Here is a 25,715-nt window from a genome sequence, read left to right on the forward strand (position 1 = left end):
CTGTATTGATTTAATGGTTTCTGTTTTAAAAAAATACTTAATAAAATGGAATGTAAATAAGGTATGTCAGTTTTGACAAAAGGACATGGAGGGCGCTGCTCCTATGTTGGCCAACTGGAGAGCGTTATCTCATCCATTAGTTTTTAGAAAAAACAGTGACTAGTGTTGCTGCATGCTGTAAGCACAGATTGTAAGGGCAAGATTTGGAGGCTAAATGAATGTGCACGCTTTTGACCTTTACTTCATCTCTCAGGTTTGTAGTGCTCTGCTGACTCTGAAGTAATTAACAGCAAAGCCATCAGTTTAGTAGTAATAACTATTTTTCAGGCATAGAAACTGAAATAATCTGATGAAGGCAGCTGTTTATTCTGTTTTTCAAATCACATGAAATCAATATTGATTGGATTTTTCTCAATTTCCTTAAAGCCTTCGGTGGCAGTTTCAGGATCCTCGTCTAGTGCCAGTCTTTCCTCCTCCTCAACTGCCAGTGGTCTTACGGGATGGGCTGCATTTGGAGCTAAAACCACTTCCACAGGTCCTTCAACAAGCAAACTAAGTGCACCAGCCTCGAGCAACAATGGGAAGCCTGCCACATCCTCTGCTGTCCAGAAACCCATCGGACTGTCAGCGTTGGCTCCCTCAAAACCAACCGCAAGCCCCAAAATAAGTTCCAGTACCAGCAGTGTAAACTCTGTCTCGTCGAAGCCCATGCCACCACTAACTCTGGGTAAAACAAGTCTCAGTCGCTCAGCAAGTAGCGACAGTGTGAGCAAAATGGGCCTACCCAGCCCCAGCGCTGCGGGCCCCAGCAGCAGCCAGGCAAACAGCGGTAACGGAAGTAGCAGCTTGGCTGGAAGCTCCAGCACCACCAGCAAAGTAACCGTAGATCCTGTCAGTCTGTCATCTGGCTTAAAGGTTCCCACGTCACAGGAGTCCCAACTTCACGCCATGAAGCGATTGCAACTGGTAAAGAAGAAAGCTGCCCAAAAAAAGCTAAGGAAGTAGAACTCTGCCTAGAATGGCTTACAGTCTGTCTTTCCAATGTTATTTCGGAGATCCTCAGGCATTATGTTGCTAGTAGCTGTATTCAACCTGCTTAGATTTCACTAACTTTATTTGTGTTCCTTCCCAGAGCTGCTGCTCCTGAAGGGTGTTAATAAAAACATAATTGGCAATTTCTAATTCATTTTTCCAGATTTTTGTGGTTAATTCCCAGTTCTCCGTGATCCAGAAGATGCTTAAAATGTGTTTGTTATTGGCTTTTGTTGCAACTGCTGTATTGGATTTACATCTGTTTTAGCCTCCTAGTATATGAAGAGCTGTGACCTGATTCCCTCTGTTAGAGGCTTTGCTTTTGGCTGAGCCTTGCCCGTCTCTGAGGCTCCTTTTGTCTAACTCATTCTCTCACTCTTCCCAGTTAAGTGCCTACTATTGTATGTCTCCGTCCATGGTCCATCTTGGTCTTTCTTCTATATTGGATTTCTGGTCTGTTCTTTCCCTCTTCTCTAACCCTCTTTTTGCACTCAATGATGTTTTAGGTAACATTGTTTTGCCTTATTTTTTTCAGCCCGTATTAAACCTAATTATTTTTTCAAAATGATCACTTTCAATCTTTTAAAAACTTTATTTAATGCAACAACAATTCATCATTGTTACACAGTATAGAAGCATATGAAAGGCACAAACAAAATAATTAGAGCATCAAGTTGTATCTAATAAACAGCCAACCTTCACCGACAAAAGGGCAGGTGCACACGGCACAGGTAAGAGCCGTGGGGTGGGGTGGGGGGGGGGGGGTCAACAGACGACGGTATAGGTAAAATTAAGTTAAAAAAATTTATACAATAACATACCTTGTGCTCGCTGCCTCGCCGAGTCGGGGATGCGTTGAGCGCAAGTTGGTTTTATTTAATTTTACCTATCCCGCCGTCCGTGGAGTCCCGCCCCCCCATCCATCCCCTCCCCACCGCTCTTACCTGTGCCAGCCCCACCTGCAAAAGGGATCTATAATCAACATCCGTGTTTCTTACCCTGTGGTCCTTGGATCCCTGGAGGTTTGCGTGGCCTACACAGGGGGTCCGCGATTAATTAGAACATTAAATAGTATCGACAGATTAATAAAGTGTATCTATAAATAAATAAGTACAATTGGAAATTTAAAAACATTCTATAAGAATGAAGGAATTTGAGATTGTAGGCTAAAAATTAAGTTGTTAGTCCCAGATGGTTTCTTGGGAGCAGTGCAAGTACATCAAGCAGAATATGGTATGGATGATGGGTAGCCTCGATTGAATTTAGAAAAGTTCCACCCTTCCCATTAAAATAAAAAATTTGATTTGATTTTACATTTGTGAATTACACAAATATTTCATCACTTGAAGAATGCTCATTTCTGTGTATTGTTTTGAGGTTCAAATTACCGAAATTGCTTAGGCCAGAGTCCATTGAATCTTACGTCTTAGTGTGGGGGGGAGGTGGGGGGGGATGGGTCCCCAGATTCCAATAATGATCAGTGGGCGCCCCTGGATTCCATTATATGGGGGTCATACACTTAAAAAGGTTAGTGATTATAGGGAATGGACTTGACCCGGCACTAACTGCTAAACACAGTTGGGCATAACAAAAGATCAACCTAGTTGAGTGGAGTGGCCCATGAGTTGTGCAATGACCTTCCTAGAATTAAATGTAAAGTCCGTAAATAAGTCCCCCAAAAATTAAATCTCTTGCTTACTCAATCCATGATGCTTCTAGCATCATTAATAATGTATGTCTTCTCCATCACGCTGTAGACTATCAGCAGGGAGGTGATTTACTCGTATCTTAGTTTTGTGCTTTAAATTTCTTAATTTCACCATTTAGAGTCCGCTGAGCTGGTCTCCTTTGTTAGGTGTAGCTGGATGATTACTAAACTCATCATGCCATTCTCCCCAAAATTAAACCTTTCAATCACAACATGTAAATTAGGATTAGGCGAGTCAGAAAAACGTACTGCAAGCCGATGCTGGATAGCAAGAAAGTATCACTGATGATCTGCAACCTTGACATTCTCTCCCAAGCGTGCCATGATTTGCCTTAGAAACTGTACTGTCTTAAACATATCTATTAAGCAAAGCCTTGTGCTTGTGAAAGGCATGCAAGATTTAAGCATTTTGAGATCAATTCTAGCAGCAACTGATATAGGTAGCCTAATGCATTATTAACACTATTTTGAAGGTGGACGAGTTCTGTAACAGGTCTGTCAACTTGAGCTCATCCACGTGCCATCACACTCTGGGAGGAGTTTCTTTTCCCTTAGAGCTGCCATGTTAAACTGATCTTTTTTGTTCCTGATGTCACTCACCCCTAAACAAAACTCGTACTTCAGTATTCTGTCTTTACATTCTTTCAATTCAAGGTCACCCTAAGAGATTTCAAGACAACCCCTTTAAAGCGAGCATTCTGACAATTCCAGAACTGCATGATATGTGATTTGTGGGGCTTTGCTCCTATAAAAAGAACTAGTATGTTTCATTGGGATCAAACGGTATGAACACAATATCTATCATCACCTCAGATTTACACCTCCCTGGAGTCGGGCAAGCAATGGGCTAGATCCATACCAGGACTCTGGAGTAAGGTGGTTGGGGTGTGCATGCTGCATTTTGTAGATATTAACTTGAAATTCAGGAAATCTCTCAATGTGATGAAGAGATGTGAATATATGAAAAGGAAAATAGTTTCAGATCTGTGTGTATTCGTTTTCAAACATCCACCATAGTGCGGAACTGTGCGAAGGTCACTGCCCATAAGCCATGCAGGTGCTGAGTACAGTCTCGGCCACCATGTGGGTTACCGAGTACACATTTGGCCTGTTTGTCAGAAGGTCAGCCTACATGTGAAGCTACTGGCCCTACAGAAGTGGGTTGAGTAACCGCAGGAACAAAGAAAGCTGGTACATGACACCATAACGAAACAAGTGCCAGAATAGAAAGTCCCCTAAGGATGCCTAGAACCTGAAAGTCAGGGGTCTCAGAGTACCATACCCTCTTTATCTCTGATGTCCCAGTTGCATGGCTGCCTTAACCCCACTCCCCATATGGGTGCACAGATCCCAAGCCTCTGTTGTACTGTCTCACTTCTTTTGGGCATGCTTCTCCTGATTTATTGTGTAGAAAGGTTGAACGAGTCTCCTTCGTTGCTCCATTTGCCCCTCAACTCAGCCACCAGCAGTTTTGAGGACCAGAAACAACACTGGACCGAGGAGTATGTAACACTGCCCTTCCATTTAAACATTAATATCTTCTGTTGTCACAGTCACCCCAACTCCTCCTCAGACTCAAGTGTTGGATTTTCTTGTATGCTGTCTGCCATTCCCAGCTGACACGCCATGCCCAATGCTGTGAGTGCAGAGCTGATGGCCATAGACGTCGCCCCAATTCTACCTCACTTTTCAGTGCTCCAGTTCAATATCCCAGCAATAAGGGGCCAGCCTCCTTGGGTATCAGCCCACTGCTTCCTCCACTCGTGCTATCTACTAAGGACACACGTCAGGTGCATTAGCAAGCTCATGGAGGATGGGTGAGTTTCCAATTGCTTTATGCCAAGGCTTCCACAAGAAGCTTTGTTTGGCAGGTCCTGACCTCCATGTGGCGATTGGTGCCGGCAATCATTAGGACCTGCGGCCAAATAAATATTACTATGGGATCGTTTCCAAGGATCTCGGGGTGCTGCTCACTGATATTCTGGCACCTTTGGACACAGAACGGCGTTTATGGTCTGGCGGCAAGGTCGACAACTACAAAGAGGTCTAACATGAAAGGACGTCAATTTATTGCCCATTTCATTGTCGTGTGTTTTTGCATACTTTCTGTGACAAATTGTTGTGGCTTGATACAGCCCGTGAGGATATTTAGCAGTACCCCCGAGTCAGCTGCTTAGCAGTTATAGTTTTATGAGCTTTGATATAGAAGCTTAATTGACGCACTTCGACACCTCGTGGGGATAGTAAGCACTATATAAATGCAATTACAATTGCTGTCCAGGTGTGTGGCTATATTTAGTAGGCTTTGTTTGTGATAGTGATATGCAGCAAGTCAACATTTCCGCTGCTGATTCCTGAGCCACCAATAAAACCATGCTCGCTGTGCATCCCAACTCAGTGTGCACGCTAGCGGCACACAGAAGTAAGTCCACTCTAACCCAACAGTGCTAATAAATGTTTGATTGAGGAACCTGAAAGTTTGTGATATCTAGACCAGACAAGATCATTTTACCCTGAGCCCTCTGGTTAATACTAGTTCGGTACCCAACATGAGCTCGGCATATTCTCCCCACTCAATACAGATATGCTAGAACTCCCTGCTGTTGTTTTTTTCTTCGCTAAATAAGGATAATGGTTCAGAAATTGCTCTGGAAATCTCAAAGTCCTATCTCGGGAAGGAAAAGTATGTCTTATATGGTCAAATCTATCCTTTTTTTCACAAAAAGCAACCACTATTGAATTGGCGAAATACCAGATTCAGAGTAGTGGAAAGATGTTGTTCAACTATCTACTTGACAGGTGGAATATCAAAGATATTGAAGTAAAAGCCTCACTCACATAATAGTGACATGCTTCATCATAGGCAATTACTCCACACCCAGAGAAGATGGTACTCTCTGGGCGGACTCAACCAAAGATATACTGGGAGTTCTTAGATAAATGAACCACTGGTTAGGCAGGGAACCAGATCAGATTAAAAATACCTATGAGTGTACCCTATTTAAATTATTTATTATTGGGCACTCATGATATCAGTAAAAACTTATTGTCGGGGTTTTTTTGAACTCGATTTGTTCAATTGTACCCGCTACCGTATGCCAACATGTTTCGGCCCGTCTTGTAGCCCAATCGGGTCTGGGGGCCTTCGTCAGGGCGATATCTTTCTTTTCCTTATGCTATAAGGTCCCTGCGATTAAGCTGTACGGCAGACGGTGTGGTTGACTAGGTGCAACGGCGGTGCAGGGTCCTTGATGAATGTTTGACTACAGGACTGCTCCTAACACACGAGATCTGCATGATGCCAGTAGGCACAGGGCAGTAGAAAAATTCTACTGAAGTCGGAAGGAACATACGGACAGGTGAGTGCATTAGGCCTCACGTACGAATGAGTTGCATGTAAGCACATGTACAGCTTAATCGCAGGGACCTTATAGCATAAGGAAAAGAAAGATATCGCCCTGACGAAGGCCCCCAGACCCGATTGGGCTACAAGACGGGCCGAAACATGTTGGCATACGGTAGCGGGTACAATTGAACAAATCGAGTTCAAAAAAACCCCGACAATAAGTTTTTACTGATATCATGAGTGCCCAATAATAAATAATTTAAATAGGGTACACTCATAGGTATTTTTAATCTGATCTGGTTCCCTGCCTAACCAGTGGTTCATTTATCTAAGAACTCCCAGTATATCTTTGGTTGAGTCCGCCCAGAGAGTACCATCTTCTCTGGGTGTGGAGTAATTGCCTATGATGAAGCATGTCACTATTATGTGAGTGAGGCTTTTACTTCAATATCTTTGATATTCCACCTGTCAAGTAGATAGTTGAACAACATCTTTCCACTACTCTGAATCTGGTATTTCGCCAATTCAATAGTGGTTGCTTTTTGTGAAAAAAAGTTACTCTGGGAGAACGCAACCACGTTGTTTACTCTCTCCCTCTCTGTTTGTGATAAAAAAACAAATCTATCCTTTACCAAGATACTGTTTTACCTGTCCCTTAGCTCGGAGTGAAATCTCAGGAATGGGAATTCATTAGTTAAAATCTCACCTGGCTTTTCTTGCTTCTGTAGGAAGTGTTTCTCCAACCTCGGGGTTCATTACAAGGGTGGGGGAAGAAGTCTCTATGTAGCTCTTTGAGCGGTTTCCCAGTGGCCACACGGTAACCTAAAATCCACTCTGTGTGTTTGGTCTGCTGTTTTAAGTGCTCCAGAGGGTCCATCTACTACTTGTGGGGGGAAAAGAATCTGCCTCTGCAGTTAAAGAAGATTAAACCTCACATGACTAAAAGGAAGCCTAGAAAAACTTTTGTTCCTGTTAATAGTTTCTCTAGAAGGTACATTTGCGTTGCGTTGTTTTGCTACCTGTGTCTCTACTGCAATAAGTCACTATTGGCATGCGTGCTCTCTACAACTATTAAAAAGAAATTATTTTGGTGACGTGCAACCTTACTATTTGTTGTCTGGTGATCGTCTATCAACTCTCAAGCAACTCGCGGGTGCAAAACACTATACCTGTGTCCAATTATTCTGTGTGAGTACATCTGGGAAGGGGCTGATAGATATTACATTGATCCACAGCCTTGGGGACCTTCATTGTGGGAGAGGCTCTGAGATCAACATAAGTTTATCTCCAACCACTGTGTTTCTTAAACAGGGCAACCAAAACACAAAGCTATTTGTGTTACACCCATAAATGGCTGTTTTACCAATACTTGTTAGAATTCACAAAAGGTGAAATTGCACTGATAAATCGATTCTCAGAGAAAGATCTTTCTTCAGATTCCTAACCTTATGAATTCTCCTGCCAGGCTTCAAATCAGTCTGGACAGTTTTTCTGTAGGAACCATGTGACAACATGGTCTCGGCCACCAAGCCTCTGTATAACGCGCCAGGATGCTGGTGTCCGTTCCTGTTTTTTCCCACCTCATTAATGCGAGTCTGGAGCACTTTCTTTGTTTCTCTTGTGAAATTCCTCGACATTCAACAGTGAAGACATCAGTGTCTCCTTCAAAAATGTTAGGATTTAAATATTGTTGCAGATGCTAGAGGATGTCTTAATCAAACCCACATACCATCTTCAAGTGGTGTTTAGGATCAGAATACAACACACAGCCTGCGACTCCTGTGCCTCAATTCACCTGAAAGTGGAGTAGGAGGATAAGTTGTTGAGATGCCAACGCATTCTCACTCACCTAGAGGTAAGGTCCCGGTTAGGGAAAGATCTACTTAAAGATCTTCCCAGAAAAAGAATAAAAATGTTATAGTAAGGAGAAGTCTGCTTCTCCCTTGATGAAACTAAAATGTCCAGGAAGCAGGACAGAGTGTTTCCTTACACAACTCTTTCTCCTTGGTGGATGAGATCCAGACGTGGAAAAAATACGAGACTGGAGTTTCCTGTGCAGGTCTTTGCCTTCCGTCTGGCTAGGCTAGATTTCGTTCAAGATGGCTCCTTTGCCCTCTCCTCTACGGTCCTGCACAATCTGGCAGGTTAGGCAACTGCGAAGGCTCCACCTCTAATGCTACTTCCATGAACTCTGGCACCTGCTCCGAATAAAGATTTGAGTCCAAGCCAGCCAAACTGTTTTCCCAATCAGTCCGAGCCTCCTTCAGCACAGATACAGCCCACAGCTCATACTGGGACACCGCTCGAAGTCTGAGAGAATGTTTTGTGTGGGGAAAGTTAAAGCCAACTTCAATACTGTGCCCTTGGTTTGCCCAGATAGAGACGGGAGTTGGCTCTCACTCAGAGGCCCTAGCAATGCCTGATAAGAAATATGGCCGCACAGAAGATGACAGCTCATAAGCTGATAGCAATTCATCCCATTAAGACACTGGTGCTGGCTTGTATCTGGATTTGCTAATGGCCTGCACATTTCAACAGAAGTTGACATCCCTTACCCTTCAGGCCCCCTTTCATAATTTGCTTTCTAATTTACAATTTTTGTATGGTTAGCAACAGAAGACTTGGACTCACTTTGTTCTCTGTAGAAGCGAATTCTAACATTTTGAATGAGATCTTTCAACCTCTTGTTTTAGAGCCTCCAACCCAGTGGCAGAACCCTTGCTTCTGTATCCTGTTGTGGCTGCATCTGAGAAACTCTTTATCAGTTCCACCAGGTGTTGAGATTTTAATATTTTGCCTTAGGGTAAATACAACTATCATTCTGTTAGGTGATAACAATGCATTCAAGTTGTGCCCATCTATTATGTATAAAGCCTTATGCTTGGGCCATGAAGCGGAGATTTCAGATTAGCTTGATGTTTGACGAGAGTATCCATTTTTAAGTCGAGCCTGGGCAACACGTGCGCTTCTCTGCAAGGCATGCTGTATTCTAGTATGGACTTAAAGCCCAGCCCATATTTTTCATTGGCTTTGGTCATTGTCCTTTGTAAATGCTGGCATCTTATTAATTAATGGTTTGTTAGTCCCGCCTTGTCTTCATTTGTAACCTCCCACGAGGACTGGCCCTTTTACTTTGGTTGTTACACAGTACATCTTTTTTTTTTAGTCTGTAAGCACTGTTTTCTTTAATGAGTTGCTCCTATTGCAGGCACAGCATGCTTTCTTGCAACATTCTGCGTGCCATGCTCGTTTTCACTTTCCAAGAGGCCCGGGACAATGGTGGCCGCTTCTTTGAAGTGAAATAGGTCTCGCATGTACAAGATTTTGAGCTATTGGCATTGTAAATGACAATGCCTTATTTGTGTGTTAATTATCAAAACAGATAAATATAAGGCATTGTCATTTACAATGCCAATAGCTTAAACTCTCGCAAATGCAAGATCTATTGCATTGCAAATGATTGTTGTATCTATTGTAGGGTTGTTTGCATAGTTTCTCATGACTTCAGAATCCTGCATCTGTGTAACTCCTTTGTTTAAGTCTCATCATATGATCTCCATTGGAGCACTATATACGAAAACCTGTCGTCTCTTTTTGAGCTGCTTATGGTCAATTCTGTGGGTAGGGATCCCTTGATCGAACATTTCTGTGTCAGAGATGTATATATATATATATATATATATATATATATATATATATATATATATTTTTTTTTTTTTTGTTAATAAACATTTTAAGACCTCAATTGGCATGATGGCGGTTGTGCTTTAAGCAGGTAGATCAAATGTTTCCATCGGAAACTTCATTACCGAAAGTATGTATTATTATATAGGCTTACCTGATCACATGAAGTCAATCATGCTTCAAAGCAGATCCTGAAGTGTGGTCTGGATTTTGCAGATACCATAGCACGGTGAATGGGCCTGGCTGAATGCACTCCACTGGCTTCTCTGGAGAGGTCCGTGCCACACTTATGGACTTGCCGTTCGACGGCAGACAACTATTTGAAAAGATGAGGAGTACTTCTGGGGCACTTCAAGAACAGCAGGACTGTCACATAAGCACTTGGACTAGCGTCCCTCGTGACTCAATCCCATCTGCAGTGTATAGGACAATTCGAGGCTGCTCAAAGACTACTCAACCCTGTGCTGGCAGAAGAAACCTTCTCAGGCACCCTAGCACCTGTCCTGCTCCATTCAGGACCGATCTGGATATAGTGAACCCCACTAAAAGCAGCCAGTTCCTGCCATTCTCGGCTGCCTTCAAACCTCCACGACTCCTCCCCTTTTCACTTCCGGCTTCCATTAAGGGGATTTGTCATTTTTTCACTTATTGGGACAATCTCATAATGGATCGTTGGAACCGCAAGCTGTGGCCTAACCTTTATAGTTGTTCATTTTACAAAGAGTTGAACTGAAATTCTGGCGTTGATGCAGCTATGTAGTCCATCCTGTTGGGTTTGACTGGTTGTTGAACCAGTAAGATTGTCTTCAGTCGGTTCATCTGATTCTTCGTATGGCTGTTCAATGGCATTCCTGCTAATCTAAAGGCTGTCCCCGAGAAGGACAGAGGCTGCCGCCTACATTCCCCTGGGGGCTCGGGGTTCATGGTCTAGAGACTTGTGGAGACAGTCTCGGTCTCTCCTCCTAGGAATGTTTCCTGCCTGGATGTATATTTGACCAATGTCACTACCTCGCTGGGTCTGTGTTACAAAATATCATATTTTTGCTTATTCTGTTAGATATTGCTACTGTATTGCCCTGTCTCTCATGTCTTTATCTTTAAACAATTCTTTAATCAAAGATTTGTTTTTCGACTAATAATAGTACAGAAGAAAACCTATGGCTATCTCCTGGTGTAATTGAAATGCAGCTATGATCCATGTGTACATTCAGTAGCGAGGAAGAGGACTAGTGTGAACAAAGTTGAATAATAAATAGGCAAAGATCAGTAAATGAAATAGAGACAAAGAAGAGGCTGGAAAGGGAAAATAAAGGCCGTGGTACATAAAAGATGTGGAGATGCATAAGCCATTGATTGATTGAGATACCATGAAGAAAACCTGTCAAATTCATTGAACCAATGGTTTTGACAGGGATAAGAACAAAAGTGAGCAGTTACAATCCACAGTAATAAAGAATGTCAGATTGCAAACCAAAGAACTACGGAGGCCAATCAGAACTAGAAAGTGTAAAATACAATAAGGACCTGTCTCAGAATGGAAAGACACCAGGCTTATCATGCAGCCTATAGAGGAGACTTCCATATGAGGCCATATGTATGGTTTCAGAATACCATGTTTCGGGGCGTCTGCAGATCTCCACTGCCAAAGGATGCAGGTCTTTGCCACGGCCAGGGAAGTGTTTCTGGTACAATGGAGTTAAAGCATTGGTCCTCATGCAGTCGCAAAGTTTGATATTATCAACATACGGGCGTATGATGATAATCTTTGGTCATTGATTTGTTGGATTTATATGGCAGTCCCTTACCATCCCACATAGTGTTTTGGAACCCTTAATTCATGAAGATCATGAGCAGTGCATTGTGGGTGACTGCGTAGGGGTGTTGGGGGAAGACTTGGTACCGCTTAGTGTATCCCATAATGGAAGAAGTGGGAATATCCAGGTTACTTCAGTAATGCTCCCCACACTGAGCATTGCTCACCCTCCCTCCCATGCAGGCTGCCTTTAAACACCGTGGTACTTTTTAGGTCTCGCCTGACCCAGCGCATGCGCTGGTCTGGCGAGACTTATTGAGAGGGCTCCAAAAATTGCTACCAGGCCAGCCTAGAGCTACAGTGCATGTGTGCGCGCGCAGCGCTTTACCGCGATTACTTTCACGGCCACTTTGATGTTTGATCGCGATCACTTTCGCGGCCGCATGTCTGCTTGGCATAGCCAATAGGTCTCACTTTTGGGACCTTATAAGTATTTAGTTATGCAACTGTTGCATGGCTAAACACTTATAAGGTCCCAAAGGCGAGACCTATTGGCTATGCCAATGCATGTTGCAAACGTGACTTCAAGTTGAAGGCACAATATTTATGGTGTTCTAGGATGTGGGAAATGCTACAAATGCGTGGTGCTGAACAAAGAGCCAATCTGGAATCATTTCTGATGGCACTTGAATATTGCCACCTGGTGCCAGTAACTGTGAATTGCTATGACATTTTTCTAGATGCAAAGGGAAGGGGTCAAAGTAAGGAATCTGCAGGCGGTAATATCCATTTCTCTCTAGAGATTACAAATAAATGAGCCGTTGAGTTAATTTAGACATAACAATTATCAGGTTAAGGGAGATTCTTAAAAAACAATATCTGGTTGAAACACCTGAAGAAATCTGTTCCAATTCTACTTTTATCAACGAATGTGTTGAAACAGGAAACCTGAATAGCATGCTACTCTCGCTCAGGAAAGGAGTTTAACATATTTATACAAACGTTCTAGAGGGGTAATTGTTTTGGTACCATTAACCATTTTCTAGGCCATTAGATGTCTAATGCATCGATTTAATCAAATATAAATCAATACACTTTGCAGATTTACTATAAGGGAGATTCAGTTTAATATTTTGTGTCAAAAATCAATGTAGGAATACATAGATAAAATTGGCAGTAGCGGAATCCTGTAGTATGTGTTCATCCCCATCCATATATATTTCGGTGGATAAAGGTGAATGCAAATGTTAGTGAAAAAGAAAGAGGACTGCAGATAGCTAATTTGGTAAAATAGTATTTACTGACAATATTCCTTAAGACTAAGGTAAAGCATTAGTAATGAAAATCTTCTAGGCAAAGTCGTTTCGATCCTCCTTGGTAACAGATGTGAGGGGCCTTCATCAGCACATTTCACAGACCGGAATCCTTTTGCCGTCTTCATATTAATTGCATGCTTGCTCTCCACAGATGGAGGTCGAAACAAAAAGTTAACTACTAACATTCAACTGAGGGACCTGTCAGAACCAGCCTTTAGACACACAAAATGCTGTGGAAGTACTGGAAATGAGATCTTACTTGAAGATATGCAAAGCAACAGGGTCATTTAGGACTGCAAGGAAATCAAAGGTGAACTATGCAGCTTTTGATTGGGCTGGTCCCAGGCCACACGCGGTTCAGGTACAGGACAGCTTGCCTCAAACACTCCATTGACATGGACACACACATCCTTTTTTTTTTTGTCTACAGTTTTATATAGTGCGAACTCGACCCTAAGGTATTACAGCGCTTTACATAGCACCAGTTGCATTACAGACGGACACATTCATTTTTAGGCCCCGGGAGTTTGAGTGATTTGCTCAGAATCGCAGGATGCTTGAGCGTCCAACCAGACTCAAGCCTGGTTCCCCAGCTTCAAAGTTGGCCGCTCTGGCGGGGTGTCTGTGCCTTTAAGAATATTGTCCTAGTTTTGTGCTGTTTGCATGTACTTTTTCTTGTTTCGCAAGATGGTTTAAAGCCCTCCATGCACCAGTGCGTAACTGCATGTATACTTTCCAGTCCATAATAAAACTACCACACTAATATCATGTTTTTTCTACCCCAAGTGACTGAACCACAAAAGCCTGCATGTAGAATCGGAGAAATGAGCATTCAATAAGTTATTGTGTTCTGTGATTTATCCCAGGTTCCCAAAAACCACCGTCTGTCCAAGAAACAGACCATCAGGAGAGGAAAGTTGATGCCTCTATGCAAGAGGGGTGTGTCTGTAGGAGATCAGCAAGGCCTGTGGGTACAGGAAAAGGGTAACATCCCCTGTTCTGGGGCCCTTAAAGCCTGATCAGGAGGGGGAGCCTCGTAGTGTGTGCATTTGTGAGTCCTCTTGAAAGGAAAGTTATGCAAGGCTGTACCACCCCAAAAATACAAACAGAGCTGTGTTCTTGCCTCGTAGACACACTGCCGAGGCAGGGCACATCAGGGGGGCGGGGTGAATTGATTCATATAGCCAAATCCATACATACACAAAAGGGAAGCGTAGTAGAAGCCATTTGATACAAACTGCTTCAGGAATAAGTGTAACGCCAGTGCATCACTACAGCTGAAGCATCCGAGATTGGTTCTCAGCCTCCAGCAGATTCTCTCAGCAGCAATGCATAGGAGTTTGAATGGGACATGAGTTTTTGCCACCTCTTCATTTCCCTCATTATGACTTATGTTTACAGCATGCATACAGTGAGCTATTTTCTGGGCAGGGCTCTAGCCCATTCCAACTGTGGCTTCTTAAAAGAAATGTACAGACGCCAAAGCAAAATGTGAGTTTTAAATCTGTGAACACACCATAAAACTGCTCTCTCTGTTCTTTTCTTCTGAAGCCCCTTCACATACTAATCACTTTGCTGCATCTCCAAAGCATCAAAAAACAGAAAGACCGCCTGGTTACTTGGCTGTCTCAGCAAGAAACATGACTGAAGTGGTCATGCAATAAATATTCTCTGATCAATTTTTAGATAATTTGGAGACTCCGTTGAAGGATGCTATTCCTGCCAGTGCAGGTTATGTTTCTACTCCCAAAGAACCAAAGCCTGCCTCAGAACATAAAACTCTATTAACCATTTCTTCTTTGGGACCTAAAAACTAAAAAGGTGGACCGGAATCCTCAGGTTTGGACAATGACCAGACCACCTTTAAAGCTATTAAAAGTCCCTATTATGTGTGATGCAGGAATGCCCCATTGGCATTTCCAAACCATGTATCATAAGGAACAAAGTACCTCCTGTCGTACATAAGGATATTGCAGATCACTTCGGAGTACTAGAACCTTGTAAAGAAAATCGCACTTCCCTGTCATAGAACACTCTTTTACCCCATATATTATGATATAACCTTGAAGAAATGGGGAATAACTTGCAAGATTTCTTGTTTGGGCAGATTCCTCCATTTTCAGCCCTCTTCTGCCCCTGCATATTTTGGGGCAGATTTACAAGCCCCCTGCGCCACCAGTACGTCACTTTTCGTGACGTACTGGTGGCGCAGGGGGATCCTCCATATTTACAAGGAGAGGAACAGCTACCCTGCGTGACTTTTCCTCCCCTTGTAAATACGGCCCCTTCACACACAACACCCATGGAACGAGACATCTCCAGATTTACGAGAAATCGTAAATCTGGAGATGCGTGGGAATGCTACGCCACCCTAGAGGTGGCGTAGCGAAGTGCAACGAGGAGAAATGTTTTCATTTCTCCTTGTTTTTGCCTCTTTCAATGCGTGCTGCATTCTACAGCACGCATTGAAAGAGGAAAATGCATGTAGTGATTGTTTTTGTGCAAGAAGGTGCCCCTTCCTGCACAAAAACAATCTCCCCACGACGCAGGCATCCTTGCAAGGGGGCCTGCGCCAGCGCATGGCTGCAGTTTGTGCGCCAGCGCAGGGGGAAGCACAGAGATGCAACATATTCTTGTAAATATGTTGCATCCCTTTGCTTCGGAAGTGCCTCAGCGTGGCGCAGCCAAAGGCCTTGCGGTGCCACGCTGCGGCACTTACTCGTAGATCTGCCCCTTTGTGTTGCAGTAGGCAAACTGTCTGGGGTAAAAAAAAATTTAAAAAATCGAGATTCTGTGTTCCTACTTTAATCATAATCAAGAGAATCTGAATTATGGCTACATTCATAATGATGGCCTAAGTGCTTTCGAGATTGGCTTCAGTACAACCATTGTTTGGATTGGAAATTCATCTTGTGGATCAGTTTGTTGCACTACAACTCTACCTCATTCAAAACCATCTAAGTCCAGACCCGTGTTCAAGAAATCTAGCGCACACAAAGACAACCCCTCAGTGGTCATGAGTAATCTTCCTGCACTGTTTGCTGCCCTAGGTACAAGATGAGAGGGTGAGCCGAGGATCTGGACAATCAAGGATTGACTAAACTCTTACCAGAATGCTTGGTTGGAACTGAAGTAAATTCATTTATATTCAGTTATGGCTCTGTATTGCCTGCGGAACTGGGAAAGCCTGGATGAGGAGTACACTTTTTAAAAACCTGAAACTGTGGGCAAAAAGTAAAGGAGTTAAGCTAGAAGATGAATTGGTGATTGGTGAAGGAAACTACAGAGATGGGAATATGGAATAGATGGAAGACAGATGATAACAGAAGGTAGGTTGGATCAAGAGAGCAGAAGAATGATAGAGTGAAGAGAGAAAGAGAGGCAGATAAACAGAGCAGCGGTTGCCCCTATCTACAATTAATTTAATTTAGACATGCTATTCTTTAGCATTCTAGAATTTGTAGTTTAAAATTGCCATTTATAAAGATAGGACTAATATTACTAGAAAACAGAGATAAAAGGATATCGATGAGCAGCTTGCCACCAGCATGATGGAACTTTAAATGCCTGATGTAAGATCAAAAGGAAGGAGACCTGGAGGGGGTTGGAATGTGGGGAAGCGAGAAGGGTGAGGAGAAAAAACAGAGGGATGAAGATGGAAAATGGTAAAAGGGGCTAGGAAGGCAAGAAGATGTGAAAGGAGAGAGATAATATGAAGTTACTATGTTTGCTACCTGGGGTGTGATCATTTAAGATTGCTGTAACCCAAGAGATAGGCCTGCGATCAGAACATATAAGGTAACGATCAATAAGAAGTGGTGCTGTGGAAACCTTCAAAATGTGCCGACGCTGAGGGAAAGTTCTGCTGTCTAAATACTAAGATTGTGAAATGTGTGCAATGTTTTATTTTTCAAAACTGCACTTTTTGTGATTTATAATCTACTTGAAAGATGCAAGATCGGAAAATGGAATAGAATAGTTAAGGAAGACATTTGATCGTTTCTTGACAAATGATAGGGGACTCCCAAACTGCATGTCCATCTTGTTTGAAATGTCTCTAAAACGTATAGCTTTTTAGCCTTTTTTTAATGTCCTACAAATGCACCATTTTGACACTTTTTTCTAAAATGCTTGAATGATACCTATGGGCGGATCAGGCTAAGTTACATTTGGCAGCAGTGCTATAAAATTCTCTGGATGCCCAATTACTTGCAAATATTCATTGGGAGAGTCTTGCTCCAAACCTTTGGAGGGAGGAGGTCACAGGGAAATGACTTTTCTTATTCACCCCCTTTCAGACTGAAATGTAAGCCCCACCAGCTTTAAAATTCACTGCCCGCCAACATACACACTTGATCACCATATTATGTGCTTGTGATATATAGGATTCTGCAATCCCTGTATAAAAACCTGTCTCCAATTTCTTCATAAGAGGCGAGTTGTGACACACCCAGTCATCCATTATATAGAAATGACAGATGCTCAACTGTAATAACTTATTACAGTCGAGTTCTGATGTCACAATGCCTGCTGCCACAGCCAGCAGCAATGGGGAAAGGAAGGTCAGGTCACGGAACATAAATAAAGCAGCTGTTTCAAGAAGTAAAACAAAACCCGGCCTTTTATTCTTCAGCTCTGTTTCTCTGGCCGTATATGAACACGGAGAAGGAAGATATGTATGCCAACATGTTTATTTTTTGCACTTCTTATGTGATTATAGAAAAGTTACAATCTTTCTGTATGTTTCTACACATTTTGAGCTATTGTGCATTTTGTTTTAAAAAACTGACTTGTATTAAATTGATTCTAATATCTTTTTACAACATATCAGCTTTTGAAGTGTTTAATTCTGCACTACCGATTCTATTTGTATTCTTTGTGCTTGCTAACCTGCTCTCTCTTACATATAACGGAGCTACACACCAAGGATTTAAGTGTTTTTTGGGAAAGGTGATGGTGTGGCCATTTATTATAAGGAATAAAGTACTCCCTGCTGATCATGATAAGGATATTGCAAGCCACCTTCGTAATTCCATAACTTTACAAAGGAAGCAGGCCTTCTACCTCGTTCCTCTATATGGTCATGGAACTCCTCAGTGACTTGTAACATCCTTATGTATTGCAGAGGGTACTTAATCCAATATATTCCCCCCATATATTTATTTTTCTTATGTACGCCCACGTACATGCGTGGTATATGATTCTGATATTGGTGTTGCACCTACTCAAACTTTTATGACCCGACACTGCTGATCTGAATGAATCATTACCTTAGGCTGGCATCACAAATTCACCCTCGCTTTTATGAACCAAGCCCTTTACGAAAACAAGTCATATCAAAACTTTTCAAATAGGTATTCTATTACAGTATTATATGGGAACTAATAGAACTCATTTACTATAACCTTATTTTCCAAGCATGAAAAAATAAACAATTAAATATGTTTTTGCAAAAATATACATTTTATTGTAATAATTTAACAGGACTTTTAAAATTTGTAATAGAATTATTATTAAATATTCAATTCACAGATCATTGCTTTGCTTCCTCCTGTCACTTTTCCTGTGTGGATCTCTTTTCACCCATTATGTACATCCTCCTTTTTTTTCCCACAGCTGCAACAATGCTTAATGACATGAACACAATGTTGAAGCAACAAATGACACTGACTTTTGGTTATTAAAGTTGTGACTGGCTGAAATAACATGGGGTATATTTCACAATAAAGCAACTCTTGCTCACCACACTAATACACCATCAGCAAACACAGTGATATAACGTCATCTGGTGTACAGAAAGCACAAAACATTCTCCCGGTTCAAATTCTCTTCATAAAATTGAAGCAAACAGATTCACCCCAAAATTCAGTTTTTTTACTGGGAAACGGAGCTGTGAGGCAGAGGTGCAAAGAATTTCCAATGCCACCAAAATTCTCTTTAGATCCATAAACACATCATAGAGAAACTACACAGACTAATATTTTAGGAGACAGGCATAAGTTTTTGTCGGAAAATTTGGAAATTGTTATATCAGGCAGAAAAATGCACCACGAATTTCCTCACAATTTCTTATTAGAGGTATTCACATGACAGCCCCCTCACTTTTGGCACTACCAAATCGTTAACTAGCACTGGACTGCATACAGGATATCCAGAGTGGCTCACAAGATCAGAGTGTCACTTAAAGTGAAAGGTTCACATAAATGCCCCCCTTCCCCATTTTATGGCACTCATCATCTACCTTCCAGTTCGTGTCATAGATTCACCAAAACGCCACGGCGATCAGAATAGATGACCCCAGCTCAACCATCGCTCCTCTAAAGAAACTGCTGCTACAGAAAGTAGCAGGAATCTTGTATCCCTGTTCAAGGATCCTGGGGTGCCACCTGTACAGCCGGTGCTATGTACTCAGGTATCTGAACCTCTGGGTTACTGCATGTCTTAATCAAAGTTTTAATACTACCCAGGGATTGACTAAAGTTTCAGTGATTAGACCTAGCTACCGTTTAGGCCAGTTGGTGGCGCAGGCCCTTATGTGGCAGTTGTTCACAGCTGAAAAAATGTACTCTTTGGACTCTACCTGGCCACCTTGCCTTAACTCCAGGCCTATTTCACTGTTCATGATACTGGGAATTCTTTGAAGTCTTTGTGGTCTGCACATTCTTACTAAGGAATTCGTATTTTTCAGTATAAGGTCCAATCCAGAGTGAGTAGTTCATTTTAGAGTAAGAGGGCCATTAAAGGTTTGGCAGGGCAAGTGAAACTCCATAGATTGTTTACCTTCCCTGCCAAACTCAAGCAAGATTTTGCACCAGCTCCGCTGATGCAAACCCTTCACCTGGTGGATCATTCCTAGTTAGCCTCGAACCATAAATTGTTTTTCCTGATTATAATGTGAACAAACAACACTCCCACTTTAGAGCTTTGTTTTTACTAAACAAAGCAACAAATGTCAAAACAACATGGCGTTTCCCACTTGTGCCGTAGCACCATTGGGTATCGATGTAAATTCCCTGATCAAGGTTAGGAGGGGGGGGGGGGGGGGTTGCTTGTGGGCATGGGCAGAAGATTAAACCACGGACTACATGCTAACCACAGATCTGTCCATGAATAGAATCTCCTGGTGAGAGGTAGAGCATGTTACAACAGGGCATGAAAGCCTGTAGACGCACCCCTAATTACTTTCCCATCATTTATGAGCTGTCATCAGGACATTGCATGCGTTATGTATGTAAAGGACTTGTATATCGTTAACATGGCTATCAAGCAAAAGACTGGTGCGCAACAGAGCAGGGTCCAAGGGGTTGCAGAGAGACGCAGGACTGTAATCGGGAGCAGTGGGAGAAGGAGAACTTAGTAGCGGAGCAGTATATGGGGGGCTAGCGAAAGAAGGGTTTTGATACATGTTTTGACAATGAATTACCTAAACAATTCTGAAGATTTGTGCATGAGCTTCAAAAGGTGGAGGCTAACATCTGCAGGGGTGTAATGCAGCCCCTGCAGTGCAGGTGTGGGAGCAACTTTCAGGGGTCCCCATTCAGCCCAAGGCCAATGAGTATCTGTGAGATATGGGAGACTCAGGGGCTCCGCATCACATTCTGCAGGGGGGCTCAATGTTACTCCACAGACCACCAGTAGCTTGTAACCAAGCTAGAGTATTGGGTTTCCTGCCGTAAGCTTTGTGCTAAACATTAACTGCTGCCAGTATGTAGTCTGTGAATGTAGAAACCTGACAAAAAAACTGTTTTCTAAGTCCTTAACACGGCAAGTTATCAACATGGCATTTCTCAACTTACACGCTGAAAGGTAAACATACTGAAATTAATACAGAATGGTGACTTCCATCCCCCAACATTCTCGTTTTTGGTGTCCATTCAAACATCCAGCAAACACTCCTCCAGGGTGAAAGCTCTGTACTACTCCAAAGTCCCCCCTTTCATTTAGCTCGCTGAATCCCAATGAATGCCACCCAAACGTAGAAATATTGCAAGACCAATTCAGTTCGGATTGCAGAGCAGAAGGAAGTGCCTTCTAAAGACGACAATGATTCAAAAGTATCTGCAGCAGAAACAAATAAATATCTGTACGCTGGACGCACTCTCCAACGCGTTACACGTCATTGATGTAACTAAGGCCATAAACAGGCACATTCACTTCCCACACAGTGTGTGTGGTCATGGTAAACGCGCCCACTACCCCACACATGCAAACGCGCCAGATTCATGCGGGAGACTCGCGATTTGTAAAGCCAAAATTGGCCTCATTTTAGTTTTCTCCCTCCTAAAATTGCCTTCACCTCAATACATGTCAATAGGACGGGGGGAGGGGCATTCCAAACATACCTCTTTCCTGTATTCAAATGTTGGCATGTATAGTACAACAGCCAAAAGCACACCAAATAAACACAGTGACAATCACCAGAGCAAAGACACATGATCATTGCTTATACATTCTCGAGGCCATGATAATGGCAGAAAGCATACTATGTAATAATAAAAAGGACTAACATAACATTGCATCATAAACAATTCTGTTTTTAAAACATTTCAGCTGTGGTCGGATAGCCACATAATGCTTATGTTAATTCTTCCATAAGTGCAACAGTTCGAAGGGTTAAACACATTTTCAACAGCAGCTTAGGACAATATAGTCTCCAAATAACATACAAGTGATGAAACTCTGCATCTGACAGTAAATTCTGAATAAACCTACCAAGATACTTTCAGGACCTGAAATTAAATATCTAGATACAGGTTTTTATAATCTTTATCCAGAAAATGAACAGGCATCAGATAGTATATCCGTTTTGGCCTAGTTCATTTCTAGCAATACAACAGTGGTTCTGTACCGTTTTTACAAGGAAATTACTACTGGTAGTGGCTATCCCTCCCATTGTGCCCTGCTACTTTGTTTAATTTTTTTACAAAGGGGCAGTAAAAGCCCTTTCGTAAAAGACTGACAAACTCAAAGCCAATACTGTCAAAGGAGCCAACCTTAACTGGTGAAAACATCAGCTTGTGTTTTTTCCATTTCGACTGCTGCACAAACCTGGGCATAGGTCTGTATTTTAGCCAAAGTCTCAAAAATCCCTGAGGAGAAGTTGCTTAAAAAAAACACAGACATCCACATAGGCAGTGCAGCATGGCTGATATTGCCAGCAAGCATACATTTTTTTTGCAATGTTATTTTAATAGTACCATTTCTTTAGAAACTGGATAAAATCTATAAACTTGTATTTATCAGTATAAATCTAAACTTAATTTCTTCTGAATATCTATTTTGCAGGGCACAAATCTATCAAACTGACGGACTGTAAAGCACTGTGCGTTTCCACTAAATAACTGCATGGACATCATAGGCCTGCCCCTGACTTAAGAAGTCTAACTCAGTATAGCCACTCAGCCCACTTAAACAGTTTACATTTCATAAACGGAAATAGATTTGAACTTGTTAAAAAAAAGTACTTACTATTTCCTTCACTGAAGTGCCCGGAATAAAGGCGGAGTTGCTTGCCTGCCCCAGCCCACCCTTCCCCTAGCCTTCTGCCCCATGTGTAAAATGAATCAATAGTCGTTAAAAGGGCGAAGTTCACTAGAGGAAACTGAGACGACCATACCAAACTAGGCAGGTCCTTTCCTTCAGTCTAGAGGCTGTGAAATATGCCCAGATCACACTCACAATTGTGTAACTTCACAATTTTTCTCTCTCGTGATTGACCGCCAGCTGAATATTCTGCAAACAATTACAGAGGCTTATTACCACAGGATCCTAACATTACACTCTCTGCATACAGGTTACGTTCTATGGTGTATCCTTCGCTGAAGTCCCCATAGCCGCATATTTAATGCACCAGATGTGAACAGTAGTCTGATAACGGTGAGCACCAAAGAATCTATCGTATTTTCCAAACTTAAAATTTATTTTTTTATGGTAGTTCTCTCTGAGGACCTCCCAGGACATTTTAGAAGGCTGGGGTTGCAGGAGGTTGCTGGTTTGAGGAGCAAAAAAAAGTCAACTGCATAGCACTGTCAGGCATGTCTCTCAACCTTGAAAAACATTCGCAAGAGAAGGCTTTGAACCAGTCACCGCCTGCGGCTTACTAAAGGGAGCAGACTCGTGGAGATGGAGGTGGGGCTTTCAGTTTGTTATGGTTTTTAGCAGCCTCTAACTTCCCCAAAATACGCAAATACAAAGGCGCCTGAAGCCACTTCCCATTGTCTTCTGGGAAAACCCGTGATATACTTCAAGGGTGTACATCAAACATGAGTTGTAAACCAACTATGTAGGGATTTCGAACTCACTTTGTTAATCTTGCGATTTTGGCTCTCCACTGGGGGCCTGCGCGAAAAGTGCAATTGGCATGGGCCAAACCGTGGCACAGTGTAAGTTGAGAGGTCTCAACTTATCAAAGGCCTTTTGCAACGAGTTTTCCGCCAGAGAGTAGAAATAAAACCGAGAGAGCCTTTGTAGCAGTGGCACACCAAGGGTGCGGTGGGCCTTAATCCAAGTAAAGAAAATGGCCACCACTACCTCCTAGTTGGGAATAAAATGCAGTCATAAATAGGTACACCTGGACACCTGTAGCAATAAACCTTTGGCACTGTTGATAGCTTTGTCTCTGCATCCTACCTCTAGCAGTTCATTGGTAGCTAACATTATATGATAGCTAAATGAATAAGATTATCCCCTAAATGTTTCATCAATTCAGTGCTTAATTTGAGCCGATGGTTTCTCGGCACCAGCACTCAATTGGCAACACTGGCACTTATGACAGTCTGCCACATGGTGGCGATGTTTGTCTAATTTAGATATGAAACACAAAAACCATTATCTAATTATTCCATTTACATTAAAAATGACTAATACCTGCAGTACAAGCCATTCTTTTAGCTTTGGGGGCCTGGAATGGTCTAAATTGTCATACTTATAGGAGTATGATGGTTTGTAGTTGTGTTGGTACTGTCATTGCCAGCGCTAGCAGGGGCAATGGGTGGTGTGAGTAGCAGTTGGCCCCTGATGCGGGCCCTGGCGCTTATTTTTTCAAAAATTAAGCACTGCATAAATTGATGCATTTTCCTCCACAGGTGCCAATTTTGTGACCTGTCATGTTAACAAAGTATGTCCTTCTAAACGGGCTCAACTCTGGTAACCTTCATCAGTAGCTAAAGTGCTCATCAGCGTGAGGCGGTGGGGAAGGCTGAGAGGGAGCCAGGGAGAGCAGGGATACTGCCACACTGACAGTCTTCGGCTTGATGTCTAAAAACATTGCGATATCAGAATATGAATTCAGGTACTTGTTTAGGAAACTGAGGTTAAAGGATATGCTACACATAAAGGTCAGCTGGGAATCATCAGTCTTAAAGCTTCAAGGACATTTTAAAAGCTAAGATGACACCACCCTGGCAAGTAGGTAGCTACAAAAGCCCTAATTTGTTAGTATTTTTCTCTTTTGCTTATAACAACCATAAAAGATAAACACTGACCTGTGCCACCCTGTTACATTTTTTCCATCTCTACTACTGAGACAACAATTACATATATAGTTCTGTCAAATCGAGGCTTACACGCTAACAGACAATTGCCAGCCATAAAGTTCTCTTACAGTTTTCCAAGCATTTATATGTTTGACCGTAGTTGTTTTTAAAATTGTGCGCTAATCTTAATAAAACGTTTTACCTGCGTATTCTAAAAATGTCTCTTGGAATGAGTGAGCTGGTGCTGCAAAAACCCCACCCCACCTAGTTGTGTGATATATCAGGCCAGAGGCAGGCACCAGCCGTCCCTCCCACCACCTGTACTCTCTGGGTCCCTTACTTTGGACTTCCCATGACATTTTGCTTCCAAAGATCACTCTAGATTATTCTAAAGGTCTGAACCCAGTGTCCATCCAGTTAAGAACATCTTGACAATACAAAAATAAAATAGTAAAATAATAAAAACAATAATGTTTCCAGCTGTAGAACAGTGCGTTCCTTTCTTTGGCATCCGAGTCTATGAATCTTAAGGTTGCTTTGTGTCCTTGAATAGATCATTAAATGGTCTGACAACCATTCCTGGACTAGTTAATGGAAGTAGATTTTGCAGGAAACTATGTTAAAACCAGTCCAGGACAATAACGGAGTTGGTCATCTGATAAATCTTCGCTTTGGACATTTGAAGGATAATCCTCAAACAATGTCATCTCACTCTTAGTCTCTGGCAGGTATCCTGTTTTCAGCGTTACGGAGACTGGAGGTACGATGGCTTCAGAGTGACAATGTGCATAACCTACCACACTTTGGTAATGTTGCGCCCAATACCACAGGAAAGAGGAGCTACAGAGCAGGAACCCTTTTGAATTCCTTAGGCATAGGTCATCTTCCCAAGGTAATTAGCTGGCACATATCCTTTCTGACCTTCAGCTTCAGCCAACCACCACTCTTTGTTGCCGCTTAGGTCTGAGAACTTCAGGATGCGAACGCGCTGGTACTCCTGGAGGCTGAGCTCTTGTTGACCTCGTGCTTCAAAGGCATACACTGCATAGAAAATCTAATGGAGAGGAATAATTAATCACTGATTTATGAAGTACTAATCAAGCAACCAACACACCTACAACATGAAGGTAACAATGGGTCAACCTGTGTGCTTCAAATTTCCCTGCTCTTCAGGATAAGCTGATTTCAGGAACTTAGAAGTAGCTACTGCACTGGTCTTTACAGTCTGTTTGTGAAGCATCTGGCCTTTTCTTTGTTAGCATCTTGCTAATGCAACTTAAGCACTACTTTATGTTTTGGGAGGCTTTTGAATCCTTCTGGTAACCTTGTTTTGTTCAGCATAACGTTTTCAGGAGTATTCCTTTCCCAAATTGAAAAGGTACCGCAAGGTTTAGTAAGTTAA

The 25,715-nt window shown here is 42.3% G+C and overlaps 2 protein-coding genes across 3 annotated transcripts in view; one reads left to right on the forward strand and one right to left on the reverse strand.

Annotated features, from left to right (window-relative positions):
• INTS12 (integrator complex subunit 12) overlaps positions 1–1,182 on the forward strand; it is an 87,638-nt gene extending 86,456 nt beyond the window's left edge. For both annotated transcript variants that reach the window (XM_085641411.1, XM_085641410.1), the window contains one exon: positions 427–1,182. In XM_085641411.1, coding sequence (XP_085497537.1) covers positions 427–1,005 — 579 coding nt within the window. In that variant the 3' untranslated portion in view covers positions 1,006–1,182. The remainder of the gene's footprint in view (positions 1–426) is intronic.
• Positions 1,183–18,281: 17,099 nt separating this feature from the next.
• ARHGEF38 (Rho guanine nucleotide exchange factor 38) overlaps positions 18,282–25,715 on the reverse strand; it is a 332,434-nt gene continuing 325,000 nt past the window's right edge. Inside the window, exon 14 of the mRNA XM_085641412.1 lies at positions 18,282–25,367. Coding sequence (XP_085497538.1) covers positions 25,182–25,367 — 186 coding nt within the window. The 3' untranslated portion in view covers positions 18,282–25,181. The remainder of the gene's footprint in view (positions 25,368–25,715) is intronic.

The sequence above is a fragment of the Triturus cristatus genome, chromosome 2_2 (assembly GCF_964204655.1).
Source record: "Triturus cristatus chromosome 2_2, aTriCri1.1, whole genome shotgun sequence".
NCBI classification, from domain to species: domain Eukaryota; kingdom Metazoa; phylum Chordata; class Amphibia; order Caudata; family Salamandridae; genus Triturus; species Triturus cristatus.